General features: G+C 48.7%; 4 protein-coding genes across 6 annotated transcripts; 1 reads left to right on the forward strand and 3 right to left on the reverse strand.

Moving 5' to 3' along the window:
- LOC9636763 (U-box domain-containing protein 44) lies at positions 1–3,484 on the reverse strand. Its single transcript, XM_002974790.2, has 5 exons — positions 2,919–3,484; positions 2,140–2,868; positions 1,763–2,069; positions 1,226–1,705; positions 1–1,172 (listed from the first exon to the last, which is right to left on the reverse strand). Exons 1-5 carry the CDS (start codon positions 3,333–3,335, stop codon positions 100–102), a joined length of 3,006 nt encoding a protein of 1,001 aa, XP_002974836.2. The 5' UTR covers positions 3,336–3,484; the 3' UTR covers positions 1–99.
- Positions 3,485–6,398: 2,914 nt separating this feature from the next.
- Positions 6,399–7,799, forward strand: LOC112347967 (pentatricopeptide repeat-containing protein At4g02750-like). The gene has a single exon (XM_024679774.1). The coding sequence runs from the start codon at positions 6,399–6,401 to the stop codon at positions 7,797–7,799; it is 1,401 nt and encodes a 466-aa protein (XP_024535542.1).
- Positions 7,749–11,455, reverse strand: LOC9637405 (lon protease homolog 2, peroxisomal). Of its 3 annotated transcripts, none has more exons than XM_024679424.1 (17): positions 11,304–11,455; positions 11,092–11,231; positions 10,952–11,033; positions 10,757–10,902; positions 10,580–10,671; positions 10,351–10,530; positions 10,212–10,295; positions 10,029–10,156; positions 9,769–9,970; positions 9,510–9,716; positions 9,329–9,459; positions 9,064–9,277; positions 8,705–9,013; positions 8,448–8,642; positions 8,157–8,402; positions 8,006–8,107; positions 7,749–7,946 (listed from the first exon to the last, which is right to left on the reverse strand). In XM_024679424.1, the coding sequence occupies exons 1-17, from the start codon at positions 11,420–11,422 to the stop codon at positions 7,863–7,865; spliced, it is 2,661 nt and encodes an 886-aa protein (XP_024535192.1). In that variant the 5' UTR covers positions 11,423–11,455; the 3' UTR covers positions 7,749–7,862. The 3 variants fall into 3 exon arrangements, with proteins under 3 accessions (XP_024535192.1, XP_024535191.1, XP_024535193.1); XM_024679423.1 differs by having other exon boundaries at positions 10,733–10,902; XM_024679425.1 differs by lacking the exons at positions 10,952–11,033; positions 11,092–11,231; positions 11,304–11,455 and having other exon boundaries at positions 10,737–10,826.
- A 17-nt stretch (positions 11,456–11,472) lies between these two features.
- LOC9637406 (pheromone-processing carboxypeptidase KEX1) lies at positions 11,473–16,608 on the reverse strand. The gene is made up of 18 exons (XM_002974793.2): positions 15,623–16,608; positions 15,373–15,480; positions 15,197–15,292; positions 15,041–15,133; positions 14,891–14,979; positions 14,560–14,829; positions 14,376–14,500; positions 14,206–14,307; positions 14,051–14,156; positions 13,850–13,994; positions 13,313–13,558; positions 13,151–13,258; positions 12,994–13,089; positions 12,846–12,938; positions 12,710–12,795; positions 12,238–12,656; positions 11,909–12,173; positions 11,473–11,840 (listed from the first exon to the last, which is right to left on the reverse strand). The coding sequence occupies exons 1-18, from the start codon at positions 15,885–15,887 to the stop codon at positions 11,697–11,699; spliced, it is 2,856 nt and encodes a 951-aa protein (XP_002974839.2). The 5' UTR covers positions 15,888–16,608; the 3' UTR covers positions 11,473–11,696.
- Between the last annotated feature and the right edge of the window lie 46 nt (positions 16,609–16,654).

Genomic DNA, 16,654 nt, shown 5'->3' on the forward strand with positions numbered 1-16,654 from the left:
TTGAGGAATATCACTTGAATATTCTTAGAATATCCACTACAACAGAGAGCCGCAAAAACTTGATGTTGCTATGGACTCTCCAAAGTACGGCAACTCTCGTCATTTTTTTCGTCGCACTCCCGCGCTAACACCCGAGAGCTGCTTGAGATTGGTGAGGGCGTCCTGCGCGAGCGCCTTGGTCGTGGCGCTCCCAAACTTGAAGGCCTCCACCAGCGCCTTGAAGAGCTTGGTGTCCACCGACAAGGACTTGGCCAAGTCGTCCACCCGGACGATCCTCTCCACCACCCACGCCGTCCTGTCCTGGAGCTCCCCCTTTTGCAGCCCGTAGAAGAGCTCCAGGATCTTCTGGAGGCCCTCCACTCTGCACAGCTCCTCCACCGCCCCTCGGAGGTTGCTCGAGTCCGCCAGCAGCGTCGAGAGCGCCTCCATCGCTGCGAGCTGGACACCTTGGTCCTCCTCTTCGAGCAGCTCCAGCACTGGAACTATCGCTCTGGCCTCCACCATGCACACCGAGTCGGCTGGATCGCACACTCCCGGATGGATCGAGCAGGAGAGCTTGCCCGGCCGGGAGCGAAAGCAGAAACACGTCGTGGGTGGAAGCTCCGGCTTTCTGCACAAGCTTGCGGCCATGTTCGACAGGCACTTGATTCCCATCGCGGCCCTGTGCTTGATCACAAACTCGCCTTGCCGGTCTAGCTCGTTTACCAGGAGCGTCATCACGTCGTGCTGCCTCAGCGTCGCCGGCGGGGAGAGCGCATTAAAGCGGAGGAAATGGAGGAGGATTCCCAGGAGGCCTTCGATCGTCTCGGACAAAAGCCGCGTGTGCGACCGCCCGCGCTTGCTGTCCTTTAAGCTGGCTAAGGTAGTGAGTGTCCATTCCAGGAGCTCGGGCTCTAAGTGTTGGGACACTTCTTTCTCTGTCATCGGGATGGCGCCGAGCACAAACGCAGCCGCCGCTCGCTCTTCGGTGTTTGTGGATCTTAAGAGAGCCTGTAGCCTCGCCGCCATTTCTGTCCCGTGGAACTCTCGGACTATGTCCGGCCCCAAGCGAGGAGCGATGACTGCTAATAGTCTTAACGCGTGTAACCGGTGACTGTCCACGGAAGTTTCCGATAGAAAAACAGCGCAAATTCTTACTCCATGCCCGCTTCGTATGTGCTCGCAAGCCTCCTCTGCACAAAGAAACATTTTACGTTAAGAGAGCTAAAGAAAATAAGAAACTTACCTCCAGCATCAGGAGACGAAGCCATTCCCGTAAGTATTTGCAACAGCGTGTGCTTCCAGTCCGGCCTGGCGTGAGCCATGAGGCCCAAGAGATTGTGTACCACAAACTCGGAATACAGTGTTGTCCCCTCGGCATCGATGCTTGCATTCTCCCAGCTCCCGCGGGACGACACAAGCTTGCTCACCACCTCCGCCGCCCACTCTTTGAGCTTGAGTGCCCGATTGTTGACGGACGAGTGTATGCTAAACATGATGTCTAGCAGCGGTGGAAGTATCCCGGCCTCAATCAGCAAGCTTTTGTTGTCGGCCAGTGACGAAAGCATGAGGAAAACACCCAGGCTTGCCTCTTTTGCTTCCAGTGTGCCGGGTAGCATTGCAATGAGGCTCCGCGTCGCAGACTGCGCAACAAGCTTAACTTGGCTCTTTACCAGGTGTCTCTTTGCGAGATAACTTGCCATCCTGATCCGAGTTTCTTGGGGTCCTGTTGGTTGATCAAAAGATCAGTACAGCACAAAGCATAGCCACTACGTTTCTTTACCTTCGCAAAGACGTGCAAGCAAGGGTTGAATTCTTCCTGCCTCGGCCATTTCCAGAACGTTTGACTCTACTTGCTCCAAGTTCCGTAAAGTTTTCTCGGCCAACTGAGAGAGGTCGTGGTCCTTGCTAGCGAGAAGGCCGGCCAGGTGAATTACGGCTCCTTTCCCTGTGCCTAGAACCTCACAAACCTCTAGGCTGCTGGTTGAGAGATGGTATAGTAACCGAGCAGCATTTGCTTTCTCTTCGTCTTCCTTGCTGCCAAGGCTTCGCACGCTGAATCTTAAGAAGCCTTCCTTCACGATGATGTGCTGTGACAAAGATAGCAGAAGAGAGCCTAAGTTACTTTCAAACAGAAAACTTTTTGCGAATCGAACATACCTGATTGTCGGCGTCGTCTACAGCCATCCTGTCGAGAACTTCGAGCGCTTTCGAGCGGAAATAAGCAGCACCTTCCAAGCTCCAGATCTTTGCAATCTTGGGGATGAGGTTAGCACTCTTGATCTTCCACTTGTTCATCGGGTTCTCGTTGAAAAGCCGGAGGATCTCGTCGAGAGCACCGTCCACGTCCTGCATGAGCTCCACAGCTGTGAGCCTGTCCACCACGCTCTGCACTCGAAACGCTACATTCCTCTGGTACCACTCCTCGATGGTCTTTCGCAGCACAAGGTTGGAATGGAGCTCCGTGGTCGACAAGACGCGTCCACTGCTCGGACAAGTCGGCTCCCTGTCCTGCTCCCGGCACGTCCGAAACCATTCCTCGATTGCATTCCGCTCGTAGGTGTGCTCCGACTCGAGCACCACCGGGTCCTTCATGACTTGTTTCGTGAGCGGGCACTCGAAGGCATCGAACGATGGTATCGCCTCGTTGTCAGTCTGTAGCAATGCCGAGTTCTCACAAGCCAGAGTGCTCAAAAGTTCCTCCACCATGGTTTCCAGCTCGTCCTTGTCCTCGGTGCTGATATCCGCTTTGAAGTACCGGAGCTCTCGAGACAAGAGCTCCCTATCTCTTTCGAAGTTAATGCCCAGATCCGTGGAGAACTTCACGATGAGCGAGTCAGCGTCGAGGTCTAGCAGATTTCGCGTCTCATCCTCCTCCGCATTTGGAACCTGGTAAAGAAAACTCTCTTTTCCCATTATTTATTTTGAGTGACTCTTACCTCGTAAGTTGTTTGTTTCATTCTCGAGATGAGATTGTCGAGCTTCGATCTGGAATTTTCTGACAAGGAGCTGCTCGCGTCCTGGAGCTGGGCGAGCGAGTTTTCCAATCCACGCACGACCTCTTCCACCTCACGGTTGAGCACACGCAGCCAAACGATCATATACAGCCGCCGCTTACGCTTGTGCCTGCTAACCATGCCCTGCGCCTTCCTCACACTGTTCGTCAGCGCCGCGCAAGCGCTGGCAGCGCCTTCTCCCATCCTCAAATCCCCCAATTCCCGATCCAGCACCTCCTTGATCCCTTCCAGGAAAGAAATAAGCTCCTTGATGCTCTCTTTCTTGGCGATCATCGCATTGGCATCCTGGATGACAGCGCTGAGCTCCTTGAGCAGTACGGCAACGCCCGGGCTTGCCATAGCCGCCCAATTGCAAGGCGCGCCTCCCCAAAACCTAGTTGATAGGCCGCACGGCCGCGAGCCACATTCTCACCTGTTCTAACGCGATCGATCGATGCACCAGACGCGCAGCGCTTTGACCCAGCTCGACTCACGCGCATAAAGTCAACATAAATTTGTGTTTGACCTAAAAACTCATTTGTACTCTAACGCGATCTTTGACACACAGAGAAACCATCTTGTTTGTAGGTCTTCGGTCTGATGCCGGAGAAGAACAGTATCTTGGCGTATGCCCCACAAGGGCATCTTGATGTAGCTACAAGCTACTTTGCCGAGATGCCTTTAACCTGCTTGGCGTCTACGCACAAAGGGCAAAGAGGATCTTCGATCAGATGCCACCGTCTCCTGGAACTCGATGCTCTCTGCACATACCCAGAATGGGTATCTGAAAGAAGCCAACCGGACCTGGTTTCATGCAATTCGACTCTTTACATTTCCTCTCTCAACGATAGCCTGAATGACTCTCACAATTCCATGCTCGCAGCCTACAAATGATATCTGGAAGACTGTAAGTTTCTCTTTGATAACATGCAGGTCTGGCTGCAAAATTTCTATCGATCGATTGTTCTTTTTGAGCATTTTTTCCTAGACCATCAACCTTTTAGAGACGAGCAAAAGGAAGAGCTCAAGGCCATTGGAGGTGACGAAGTCAAATTTGAAGAAGATCACAAGTGGTAAAATGGCATACGGGCAATCGACGCTGTTGGAGGTCCTCTAGTTTCTTTCACACTTAGGTGGTGTGTTCCTGCATGAGAGACCAAGGAACGATCCTTTGCTACAGTGTTCTTGACGAGAAACCAGAAGCCCAAATGAATGTCATCGACCTCATTTTTCGGCTAGTTAAGGTGCATGGGTTTTACGTTGTCAAGTGGAATCTTTCAGCAAAACCACTGCCACAATCTTCGAGTTGATCTTGAAGAGAGCCTCTAGCGGGGGAGAAGTCAATACGTAAAAGCCGGGTTTGTCTTTTATATATTTGTGTGTTCTACTGTTTGATTTTCGTGGTGAGCTCTTGCGTGTCAAATAGTTCCTAGGGTGATAATAGTTTGTCTGTGAAAGTTTCTGAAGAGCTTACTTTGCTCAGTGCACCTCCAATAGCGTCATATGCCATATTACCGCTTGTGATCGTTTTCACTTCCTCCACAACATCCTCAATTTTGTAGTTTATGACTTCGTCGCCTCCAAAACAAAAGAATTTTGAAATTCATAAACTTGAGGAAATAGTTCTCTAGATAGTGCAAAATGGCATATGACGCTATTGAAGGTGCACTGACCAAAGTAAGCCCTTCTTTTAGTTTCTTTCATAATTCCTCTTGCTTCTTTGTTGTAATCTCCAGGTCATTGTGGCACAGCGCGTTCCAGCAGCTTAGATACCAGACAGCGTGAGAAATCAAGGAACGATCCTTTGCTATGGTTTTCTTGACGAGAAACCAAAAGCCCAGGTTCATTTTTCAGCTAGTTAAGGTGCATGGATTTTACGTTGTCAAATGGGTGGAATCTTTCAGCGGCCGGACGAGTTTTGCAAAACCACCAGAGAGGAGAGCACACAGATATATGAAGACCGACCCAGCTTTTATGTATGGCTTCGTGGGCCCTGACCAATGGGAACCACCAGAGGAGCCATGACTTCCTTCCAGATCAACTCGGAAGATTGTGGCCCATACTTTACATCTCTTTTGTGGTTTGTGCAGTTGTTAGCGGTTGTTGGCGACACAGGATTTTGAGCAACACCTGTCCTGTACCATCGCCACCTTGCATACTGTTGTGTGAGCACTATCGCTGAAACGCTCCACTTGGATGGCCTTCTGCGCAAAAAACTCAAAGATTTATAACTGGAAACTCAAGCTTAAAAGTACGGAAGTCAAGATTAAGAAGAAATTCATTGAGTCTCCTGACAGCTTCTTTGCGCCATTCTATGATTCTTTGGTTGTGGTGGCACAGCTTTCCCCTAGTAACTAGTAACTTGCACAGGCTGAGGTGTTCTCACATGCAATTCCATCTCTCAGTCCCCAGGCACTTCTTGTTCCACCTTCACCTTTGCTATGCCAGGTCCTTTTTCCATGTTTCGTGGCACATCTTGCTCTGTCTTGCTTCCCATGAAGCAACCATATGAGTGTCCCGTCCTGTAGAATGTACACAATGTCCACTGCTTTTTCGTTGAACGCAAGGGGACGTACGGCATTAGTTTGACGAGGGCTTCAAGCTCCTTGTTGTGTGCAGAAGTCACAAACAGCTGAAACGGACTTAGCACCTGTCCCCAAATGCGGATAAAGGTTGCCATTGCAATGAGCGCAGACTGAGCAACGAGCTTAACTTGGTTCTTCATCATGTGTCTCTTTGCGAGATAACTTGCCACCTTGATCCGAGTTTCTTGGTTGATCAAAAGATCAGTACACCAAAAGGCATGGGCACGACGTTTACTTACCTTCGCAAGACGTGCAAGCAACCGTTGAATTCTTCCTGCCTCGGCCAACGTTTGACTTAGTTCCGAAAAGCCAACTGAGAGAGGTCTTGGTCCTTGCTAGCGAGAAGGCTGGCCAGGTGAATCACGGCGCCTTTCTCTGTGCCTAGAATCTCGCAAACCTCTAGGCCGCTGGTTGAATAGCCGAGCAGCATTTGCATTCCTCGCTACCAAGGCTTCACACACTGAATCTTAGGAAGCCTTCCTTCACGACAATGTCCTGTGACAAAGATAACAAATGGGAGTATAAGCAGAAACTTGCGCGAGTCGAACACACCTGATTGCTACAGCCATCCTGTCAACAACTTCGAGCGCTTTCGAGCGGAAAAGAGCAGCACCTTCCAAATGGTCTTTCGCAGTACAACTTTACAAGGTTGGAATGGAGCTCCGTGGTCGACAAGACGCGTCCACTGATCATGCTTCACATGCTAATCTCGAAATGTTCTAACTCGATCGATCGATGCTCTGGCATACCAGACGCGCAACGCTTTGACCCAGCTCGCCTCACCCACCCGCGTATAGTCAACACAATACGTTGTGTTTGACTAAATGAACTTTCATTTATGCTGCTGCCTTCTAGCGCTTCATCCACAAACCGGCTCATCTACACACATGGCAAGCGCGGCGACGCGTACGGCGCGCTCCAGCTCTTCAACGCAATCCCGCCCAGCAGCAGGACCATCTTCTCGTGGATTTCTATCCTCTGCGCGCTTGCCCAGGCGGGGTATCTGCAGGAGTCGAAGCGGATCTTCGACACGATGCCCCAGAGAAACCAGCTTGTGTGTAACATTATGCTTGCTGCCTACATAAAAACTGGCAGTATCAGCGAGGCTACAAAGTTCTTCGCTCTGATGCCGGAAAAGAACATTATCTCGTGGACGGCAATACTTGCAGTGTATGCCCAACAAGGGCATCTTGATGTGGCTACTGACTACTTTGCGGAGATGCCTTATCACAATCTCGTAACTTGGACGGCTCTACTCGGCGCCTACGCACGAAGCGACCATGTAAAAACCGCAAAGAGGATATTCGATCAGATGCCGGAGCATGACACCGTCTCCTGGAACTCGATGCTTTCTGCATATACCCAGAATGGGTATCTGAAAGAGGCCAAGCTTGTCTTCTCAATGATACCTCAACCGGATCTGGTTTCATGCAACTCTATTCTTCACGTTTCCTCTCTTAACGATAGGCTGGAGCAAACCAGCACAATGTATGATCAAATGACTCATAGGGATCTCTTCTCTCACAATTCCATGCTCGCAGCCTATGCCTCGAAAGGATACCTGGAAGAGTGTAAGTTTCTCTTCGATAACATGCCAGAGCGCAACGTTATATCTTTCACCACCTTGCTAATGGTATACGCACAGACCTCAAACTTGAAGGAGGCGATCCAAGTCTTCCACTGGATGCCCGAGCGTAACACGGTCACCTGGAACTCCATGCTTTCGGGATATGCCCAGAACGGGCATATCGCCAAAGCCACCCGGGTCTTCCAAACTATGCCCGACCCAAACGTCGTCTCTTGGAAGGCCATCCTCGCTGCGTATGCCCAGAACGGCCTCTCCCCTCAAACCATATCCTCTTTCGATGAAATGCAAGTAACCGAGGCTCCCGACGATACTTGCTTCGTGCTAGTCTTGCTCGCGCTGAGTCACGCCGGGAAGTTGTTCCGAGGAAGAAACTGCTTCGTGTCGCTGAGCCTGGATCACGGACTTGAGCCTTCGAAGCAGCACTACTGCTGTTTCCTGAATCTGCTAGGCCGAGTGGGACACCTTGAGGAGGCCGCGGAGCTCATCACCAGCATGCCCTTCGCGCCTGATGCTTACGAGTGGCGATGCTTCCTCAGCCTTTGTCACGCGAGTTCCTGGCATGGCGCTTCTGCCGCCGAGTCTCTTCTGAAGCACGACTCGGACAATGCCGCTGGCTATGTGCTGCTGGCAAATATTCACACCTTTAGCTGAAATAGATTACAAACAGTCTCGAGAGAAACTAATGTCAGTGTAATAGATAACGATAATCTTACACTACATCCGTGCTTGGATTCTCCACGGACAACCACCTTCGAAGGCTTCATGCAGAACGTCTTCCATTCTCCTTGCCAATAAAATCTGCAAAGCGGATGGGGTCAGAACAAACCCGATTCTCTAGAGCGTTTAAAACTGTTTACCTCTACGTTGGCGAGTATGTTTGCTGGAACCTCTTGCAAGTCTTTGAAGTTCCTCTCCGGGAGTATCACACGTTTGATGCCGAACCTATGAGCAGCTAATATCTGCGAGGAAACACTCGTAAGCTAGGCAGGCGAATTACTGAAAGCTTACCTTGTCCTTCACTCCTCCTACTGGTAACACAAGACCACGTAGTGTCATTTCACCAGTCATTGCGGTGTCAGCACGAACGCATCTCTTCCCTAGCAAAGACACCAAGGCCGTAACAAGCGTAACACCGGCGGAGGGCCCGTCCTTCGGCACAGCACCTGCTGGAAAGTGGATATGAATATCTCGACTATCCATTAAACTTCTTTCCGCGCCAGTTGCAAGCTTCAACTCGGCAGCTCGTGCTCTCACCTGTTTCAACAATTGAATACAAGCGAAAGTTTTTTGTAAACATACCCATGTGAGAGCAATCTGAGCAGATTCTTTGATAACATCTCCCAGCTGGCCTGTGAGATGAAGATCTCCCTTCCCTGTCATGGCCGTGGCCTCGACAAATTGAACTTCACCACCAACGGCCGTCCAGACAAGGCCCACGGCCACACCGGGAGTGGACACTCTTTCAGCCGCTTCTTTGCCATCAAACTTAGGTGGCTGTAGAGAAATAATAGTTTAGTGACAATGAAAAAAACAGAGAAGGAAATTGTATAGCTTACACCAAGGACTGTTTCAACCATCGCCTCGTCCACATGCCATGGCTCCACCCCAGCAATCGCGTTAGCCAAGTCACGGCCATGCACTCCCATGGCCTCGACTTCCATATCTATTTCCCCGTCCGCGACCTCTCCACCTTCTACTACTGTAGTAGTTGTTGTTTGAGCTTGAACTTCTCGAGCAACGTGAATGGAATGCTCTCTTTCTGCAACTTTGACAGCCGCAGCTCTTGCAAGGGCTGCCAAATGCCTTTCTAGATTACGAACTCCAGCTTCACGAGTATAACGCTGAATAATAAGCTCCACCATTGCCTGCAAACACGGAAATGGTAAACCAAGTATTTCAGAAACTCAGTTTATACCTCTGGAATTTTTAAATGCTGCACAGTGATGCCATGTTGATCAAAAACTCTAGGAATGAGATGTCGCATAGCTATACACAGCTTTTCTTCAGAAGTGTATCCAGGTAGCTCAATCACTTCCATGCGATCAAGCAAAGGCGGTGAAATTGGTTGAATCCTATTGGCCGTGGCAACAAAAACCACTTTGGATAAGTCAAATGGAACGTTGAGGTAACTGCAAAGAAACAAGTTAAAAGCATGACCAAAGCGAAGGTACTTTACGTACTGATCATTGAACGTCCTATTCTGCTCCGGATCTAAGACCTCCAGTAAAGCAGATGCCGGATCACCACGGACATCCGTACCTGTTTTATCGATCTCGTCCAGAAGCATGACCGGATTGTTGACTCCCACTCGCTGGCAATATGATGAAAACATCAGGAATAAAAAACTTAATCAATCCATACCTTAATGCCTTCGATCAGTCGACCCGGCATGCTTCCTATATATGTTCTACGATGACCTCGTATGTCTGCTTCATCCTTCACTCCGCCCAATGAAATGCGGATAAAAAGCCTTCCCAAAGCTCCAGCAATTGAAGACGCCAAGGATGTTTTTCCTACACCCGGAGGACCTACGAAGCAGAGGACAGGGCCCCTCGCGTCGGGTTTTAACTGTCAAAAATATTAGTTAGAAAGGAAAGAAGATTGAAGATAGCTTACATACTTTTCGTACAGCCAAATACTCAATAATCCGCTTCTTGACTTTTCCCAGCCCATAATGCTCGCTATCCAACCGTTCCTTTGCTGCAACAAGATCTAGTTCACGTTCTTCGCTACTTATCTGCCATGGTAATTCAGCAAGGAGTTCCAAATAAGTTCTTGAGCTTCCATAACCTGGCTGTTGAGGCTGCATTTTCCTCAACCTCCTATGAAATGGCAAGCAGCAAGATTTCAGCTGAAAATAGAGACACAATTATATCTTACCTCAGCTCTCTCTGTGTGTGCTTCCATACGTTTGCCGGCATTCCCACATTCTGCATCTTTTTCTCCAAAGCAACCACATCATCTTCGTCCTCATCGTTATCACCGAGCTCCTCTTTGATCGCTTTCATCTGTAAAGCGGCATGAGGGACAAAGAGAACTTGCGGATCATAAGAAATACAGTACTTGTTGACGTAAAAGAAACTCTTTTTGAGACTTCGAGAGATTTCCTTCCACTTTCTGGGATATCTTTTCGGCTACCTTGATTGTCTAGAGACAGTATACGACTTTAAATTGGATTCTTAACTCGAAAGTCAGCACGAACCTGAAGATGGCGCGTTATGATTTCAGTCGCTTTGACAAGTCGCTGTTTTAAGTCGACGGCGTCTAGCATAGCTAGCCGGTCTTCAAAGTTGTTCTCAAAATTTGCAACAAAGATGTCGGCAAGCCTGTGGGCAGAGGTTGTCTCGAGTAATATTTTCGTGCGGCCCACAGTTCTTTGCTTCTACGACGTCAAACAATCAGCAACTCGAGAACATGTACCGATAGAATACCTGCTCCAAAGCAGAGATCAATTCGCTAGCAACAACTTTAAACTGTCGTCCCAGAAGTTGCACCTCTGGATCTTTTTCCGCCTGCTCCATCTCTACGAGAAAAAAAAACCAAAGCAGTAAAACAACAGCGCCTCATCAAAGAGGAAACGCTACCTGCTTTTGTCATATCGAGCTGACCAATGCGAGCTGTGTTGTATGATCCCCGAGCATTCATGTCCTTGAGACTGAACCTACACCAGCCTTCTAAAACGACGGTGTACGTAACCCGACCACTTGGTTTTTCCATGCCACGAGAGAGATGCAAAGCTCGGGCTGCTACACCCCTACAAACATTCTTACGTGATCCATCAGGAAACACTCTGGAATTCTTACCGGGGATGCCATTGCACGAGCTCTTGATTTTGCTTTCCCAGGCACTGCTGGAAATCTGGAAGCGCAGTTCCACCTCGATCGCCTGGAGATGCAATCAGCACACAGGTAACTCCCAAAACAGTTCTTGGCATTTTCCTTGCCTTGAGTTGGGGGAGGCTGCTGCTGCTGTGGCGGCGGAGGCGGAGACGCCGGATCGGACTGCTGCAAATCCCTGACAGGCAAAACTCCAATCAATCCCCTGTCTTCCTTCTGCCACAGCTCCTGCTCGACCAGCCTAACGCTGGGAGAAAAACGATCAAACCGCCCGCATTTTAGCTCCCAAATTCTACGCGATGGCCTAAGAAGCGCTTACTTGGTCGGCGACGTGCATCGGATGCGCACCACAGCTCCCGGGAGCAGGACTCGATTCCTAAACAGCATGATCGCCAGGCGCGGAGGAAGCTCGGCGACATCGCCAGGCGCTCCAGCCATCGCCTCTCGCTCTCGCTCCCAAAAACAAAGCCCTAGAAGCAAAGGAGGAAGAAATATAAAATCACCTCACAGTGCCAGTGAAAACGCAGGCATTTTCTCGAGGAAGCTAAGGACATGTGTCCTTCGCCCGCTAAAGGTTAACAAGTGGATGAGGATGATACTAAAATACTAGATGTGGCAGCGCCCACCATGCCACGTCGGAGGCTAGATCTATTGGAGCAAAGATTTTTAGAATGGAGTGGAGCCTCACAACGTTGAAAATTTCGCTTGGCATCTAAAAGCTTGGGAGTGAGCTTCCATCGACAAAATGTTGGAACAATAGCAACGCTTGCTCGGGTTTGTCAAAGGGAACCATATGACCAGCGCCTCTCACTGTGGCAAGCGTTAGCCCCGCGTATTTCTCACTCCAGCCGCCGACCTGGAACAAGGTCGAGCTATGATCAAGCGAAACAAGGAAAAGAACAAGTTTGTATTTTAGTATAGTACCTGGTCTTGGAACTTCCAAGGATACCACTTCTGCGTGATGGTGAGATTGAGCTGCTTGATCCACGCTCTCGTCCCGATCGTCGAGACAACACCATCGACATCGCCACTACATGCGAAAGGGAAAGTTGCGCTCTTGTCATGAAAGTAAAAGTCAAAGTTGTACCTGTAAAGCCAGATCTTGAGACCCTCTTTCAGCAGCGAGCGATACAGTGGAAGCATTGAATTCGTGATATCCTTTCTCGGATAGTTTCCATTCACTGCTCGACTGCATCACAACATAGATCGCATGTGAACCAAGTTCGAGAGAGAGAAAAGAAAAAAGGTTTTACCTGCAAAATGACCACTTCCCAGGCATGAATTCTACGTGTAAAGCGGTTTGGACGTCCTTGGAGTTGAGATATGGAGACACTGTATCAGCGCATGGATCGTAGGCAGCAGCCAGCATCTCAGTGTGCATGAAAGTATTTTCTCGCAGCGTTTGGCTCAAAATCGTCCCGTTGGGATCTTGCTGGTTGCACGTAGGGGCGTAGACGTTGTAGGTGTCAACGTACTGGATGCTGTTGAACATGGCGCTGACTGCGACCCCACACAGCGGATTGGCATCGCCATTGTCGATTGGAAGATCCTTGGCGAAGTCGCAGTTGGCGACGACTTGGTTGTAGATCTCATCGGAGACTAGCGAATGACTGTGGAAGAAATCGGTGTCGCCTTTGTTGTCAGAGTATGTGTCCGACCAGGGATTACCAAGCTGCGCGTCAAACACCAGATGAGTAGAAACGTTTTGGACGAGCAAAGCCTTACAGCAAATCCTTTGAAGTTAATGAAAGCTCCGGCCTTCTTCTTGTTGTAGTCGAGGATTTTTGCAGCTAAAGTCGGAACGTAATGCCCTGCAAGAACAAATTCATACAGTGAAGAGCTTGAAACACGTTATTTTTACCAGCGTAGCTTTCACCGAGGAGGTAAAAATCGTTCTTTGAATACTCTGGAAAGCGTTTCAACCACTCCAGGATGAACACAAGAACATCCGATGCTGCAGGCAAATCGGTATATCAATCAATTCTTTGCAATAGCAATATATCCTATACCCATGATATCATCACTGTATTGGTTATAATCCGAGGTTGTGTTGGAGTACGAGAATCCAACGCCGTGGGGAGCCTCGAGGAATATAAGATTGACCACTGCTCGAAAGCAAAGCTAGCTCTTAGCCCTGAAGACGATAAAAACAACCTTTCTACGTACCTTGATTCCATGCGTATGGATTGAGAACAAGCCCCGAGCCTGCGTCATTTGTTCTAAAAGGTCCCAATTCTCCCAAGGCTCCAGCTCCGACCGAAGAACATCCTGGGCCTGAAAAGCATCCGAGATCCTATAAAGCTTTGAGCTCTGAAGAACAAAACTTACCTCCATTCATCCAGATCGCTAGAGGCAGCTGTAGCGAACTGTTTTGGTGATCAGCCTCATAGAACCAGTAGAAAAGTGCCTTCCCTGTGGTTGGATTCACGGTAACTTGGCCAGCATACTGATTGAAGTTAACTTGAGGTTGTCCAGGAAGCTTGGAAACAAGATGAGATGGATCCGCTGCTAGAGCTGTAAGGAATGAAGTAAGTAGAATAAAAAGAGCGAATGCTGCGTCCATCAGTGTCGAAACTCGCAGAAATGCGAGATATAAATATCTCCAGTGGCCAACAATAATAGAATTTCGAAATTATTATATCTTGTACGTGGAAATGGACCACTCCGAAAACTCCACCAGCTGACCACCAGCCGTCCCTGTTACGCCAAAGTGAAAACAATCTTCTCTCCAAAGACAAGCTTTTGACGATTGTAAAACAATTTTGGATTATTAGCTGATTAGAACGAATAGTTTTCGCGAACCTTGAACGCGTAGCTATGTCTTGTTCGTTTGTGTTTGTTTTCTTTCTCTCTTTCCTATTGTTCATGGGAAGCTGGGCAACGCTTCTCCTGCCAAGAAGCTCTTGAAAACTTGAAGTGCCTGTTGCGGCTTTGTGGCAGGCACCATGTGTCCAGCGCCTCTGACTGTGGTAAATGTCATTCCCTTGTAGACTTGTGTCCAGCCTCCAACCTGTGTCGGAGATTCGCCGTTGGGATGCTATCTAAACTATTGAAGAACACCAGTACCTGGTTGTTGAAGTCCCATGCGTACCACGGTATTTGAACGGTGAGATTGAGCTGACTTATCCAAGATTTTGTCGCAATGGTTGCCACCACTCCGTCAACATCCCCACTGCAAAGAACACGCTCAAGAAAAAAGCACAATATAATGGAGCACTCACCTGTATATCCATATTCTAAGGTGCGTCTGTAGGAGTTTTCTGTACAGTGGAAGCATCGATCTAACAATATCCGCTCGGTTGTAATTGCTGTAAATCACATCGCTGCGTACAAGCGTTCGCGTAATCAATGATATGACAGTATATGAGAATGAAAAGAAGTTAACGCTTACTTGCATCCGGACCACTTGCGTGTCTTCTTCACATGCAATGCATCCTGAACGGAGGGCAGATTTAGATACGGTGTTACTGAATCCAGACATGGATCATATCCTGCAGCCAGGTAAAACGCCTTCTGCTGCAAGGAAGAATTATCGAAGATCAGAGGCAACGAGAAAAATTAAGTGACGAGCTTACGCGAGATTTCCTTGCAGAGGAGCTTCCGGGCAAAGGATTACACGACTCGGCCAAGACATCGTACATGTTGATCTTCTCCATGTCGATGTCAGCCTGAGTTAAAGCTTGTCGACATTTCGAGTTGTTGGAGCGAGCATCGATAGGAAGATCGTTCGCAAAGTCACAGTTCAGCAAACCCGCGTATGTCTCATCGGAGATGAGCGAGTGAGAGTGGAAAAACTCGGTGGTGCCGCGATTGTCATAGTAAGCATCTGTCCACGGATTTCCAATCTGATTATAAGGAGGCAACACGAAAGGTTTAAATCAACACAAAGAAGCAGCGAAACCTTACAGCAAATCCTTTGAGGTTTATACGCTCCTCGGCTGATACTTTTCTGTTGTGTAGAAGGACTTGCCATGCCAAGGTTGGAATGTAATGTCCTGCAAGCAAGCAATATAATACAGGAGTGATACTCTCAAAGATTAGAAAAGCAAAAGATACCTGCATAGCTTTCTCCAATCATGTAGAATTCGTTGGCTTTGTACTCTGGGAACTTCTCATACCAAAGTTTTAGAAAAGCGAGGGAATCCTTCGCTGCACCCAACGAAGAACCATTGATAAACGATTTTCATGACGAGCTTTGATACATTCACCCACCTATTCTCTTGTCGTAGAACTCCTCGAAATCCGACTTGGTCTCCGAGTAGGAGAAGCCAACACCAATTGGCGACTCAAGAAAAATAATGTTGGCCTCTGATCCATACAAACAGTGAAGAAAGATCGATCGATCCATAGAAACAACGAAGCAAGATTGATCGATTTCAGGCGCATACCTTTGGTCCAGGAGTAGTTGTTGAGCACAACGCCGGTGGCATTGTCATTCGTCGTGAACGGCCCCAGCTCCGACAGACCTCCATTGCCGACGGAAGAACACCCGGGCCCTAGATATCAAGAAACACGATCAGATCGAGAAGCGCGAGCTGGCGCCAGAAACGCAATGCGATCAATCAATCACTGGAGCGATTGGAACAAGAAGAGAGGCAAAATAAAAACCCTAGCGATTGCTCTAAAATGTTTATATACCTCCATTGAGCCACAGCGCGACCGGGAGGGAAGAAGCATTGGGATGATCCGCCTCGAAGAACCAGTAGAAGAGCGCGCGGCCATTCCTCTCATTCACGACGATCTGGCCAGCGTAGTGCTTGAAATTGACGGCGGGCTGGCCGGGCAGTGAATCCACCAGATCCTCATTCGTTCCAGCGGCTCCAGCTCGCCCGGAATTCACAGTGCTCGCCGCGATTGCAATGGTGACGAATCCGAGCAGCCGGGATAGCGCGCGATCGTCCATGGATTGGAGAGGGAGGCCAAGAAAAAAGATTGGAAAGAAGCGATTGGGCTCTTATTCTTCTTCCTTCTATGCTCTTCTTCTTCTTCTACATTGTCTTGTTGCGTGGAGGATTTCCATGGTGTTCCTATGGACTGCTTGATCCAGTAGGGCACCAAGTCGCTGTCTTGGATTGAAATCTCGAGACCCAGTAACGAGAAATGAGAGAGAAAAAAACCCAAAAAAACAGAAACAGGGGAGAGTAGGAGAATTTGGTGGAGAAAGAGAAAGGAGAGCTATATAGTGGCGAAGAACTCCAGCTCGAGTATTCTACTACGAGTTTATCAGCGATGGTTGGAGAGCATTTACGAGCGGTGGAAGGAAACAAAACAAACAACCACGAGGAAGCAAAAGAAATCTCGATGAATGAATCGAGAAAGCAAGCGAGTTATACATGGATTGATCCGAGCAAGGGGAGGATAGAAAAGAAAAGGAAAAAGAAGTTCCAAGAAGAGATCAAGGAACCGCAGGAACAAAAGGCGTCCTTTCTCCTCAATTCCTGGCAGCGTTTAAAACAAGGAAGCGTGTTCTTATGTGTGAGAGTGTGAGTGTGTGTGTTGTTGTTGCGATTTTGTGCTCCTGGCAGTAGCAATTATAGGAATGAATGGGGCATTCCTTGCATTCTTTTTTCCTTTATTTCTCGGCTATCATGGCAATGCCAAAAGATTGACTGCTTGTTCTTACATGGGAGAGATGATGGACGAGAAGCTCTTATATAAGAGTTCCGACCA

Source organism: Selaginella moellendorffii, unplaced genomic scaffold (assembly GCF_000143415.4).
Source record: "Selaginella moellendorffii unplaced genomic scaffold, v1.0 SELMOscaffold_25, whole genome shotgun sequence".
Taxonomy (NCBI): Eukaryota; Viridiplantae; Streptophyta; class Lycopodiopsida; order Selaginellales; family Selaginellaceae; genus Selaginella; species Selaginella moellendorffii.

Bases quoted from the DNA above. Each gene is read 5' to 3' on its own strand.
- LOC9637405 (XM_024679423.1), bottom strand. From the start codon at position 11,422: ATGGCTGGAGCGCCTGGCGATGTCGCCGAGCTTCCTCCGCGCCTGGCG. The intron at 9,014-9,063 runs GTATAAACTGAG...CCGTGTTTGCAG, and splicing joins AGCATTTAAAAATTCCAGAG to GCAATGGTGGAGCTTATTAT. The intron at 8,643-8,704 runs GTAAGCTATACA...ATTTCTCTACAG, and splicing joins TGGTTGAAACAGTCCTTGGT to CCACCTAAGTTTGATGGCAA.
- LOC9637406 (XM_002974793.2), bottom strand. From the start codon at position 15,887: ATGGACGATCGCGCGCTATCCCGGCTGCTCGGATTCGTCACCATTGCA. The intron at 14,980-15,040 runs GTATCTTTTGCT...GCTTGCTTGCAG, and splicing joins GATTGGAGAAAGCTATGCAG to GACATTACATTCCAACCTTG. The intron at 12,657-12,709 runs GTAAGGCTTTGC...TTTGACGCGCAG, and splicing joins TTAACTTCAAAGGATTTGCT to CTTGGTAATCCCTGGTCGGA.
- LOC112347967 (XM_024679774.1), top strand. From the start codon at position 6,399: ATGCTGCTGCCTTCTAGCGCTTCATCCACAAACCGGCTCATCTACACA.
- LOC9636763 (XM_002974790.2), bottom strand. From the start codon at position 3,335: ATGGCAAGCCCGGGCGTTGCCGTACTGCTCAAGGAGCTCAGCGCTGTC. The intron at 2,869-2,918 runs GTAAGAGTCACT...TTTCTTTACCAG, and splicing joins TGAAACAAACAACTTACGAG to GTTCCAAATGCGGAGGAGGA. The intron at 1,173-1,225 runs GTAAGTTTCTTA...TTCTTTGTGCAG, and splicing joins TTCGTCTCCTGATGCTGGAG to AGGAGGCTTGCGAGCACATA.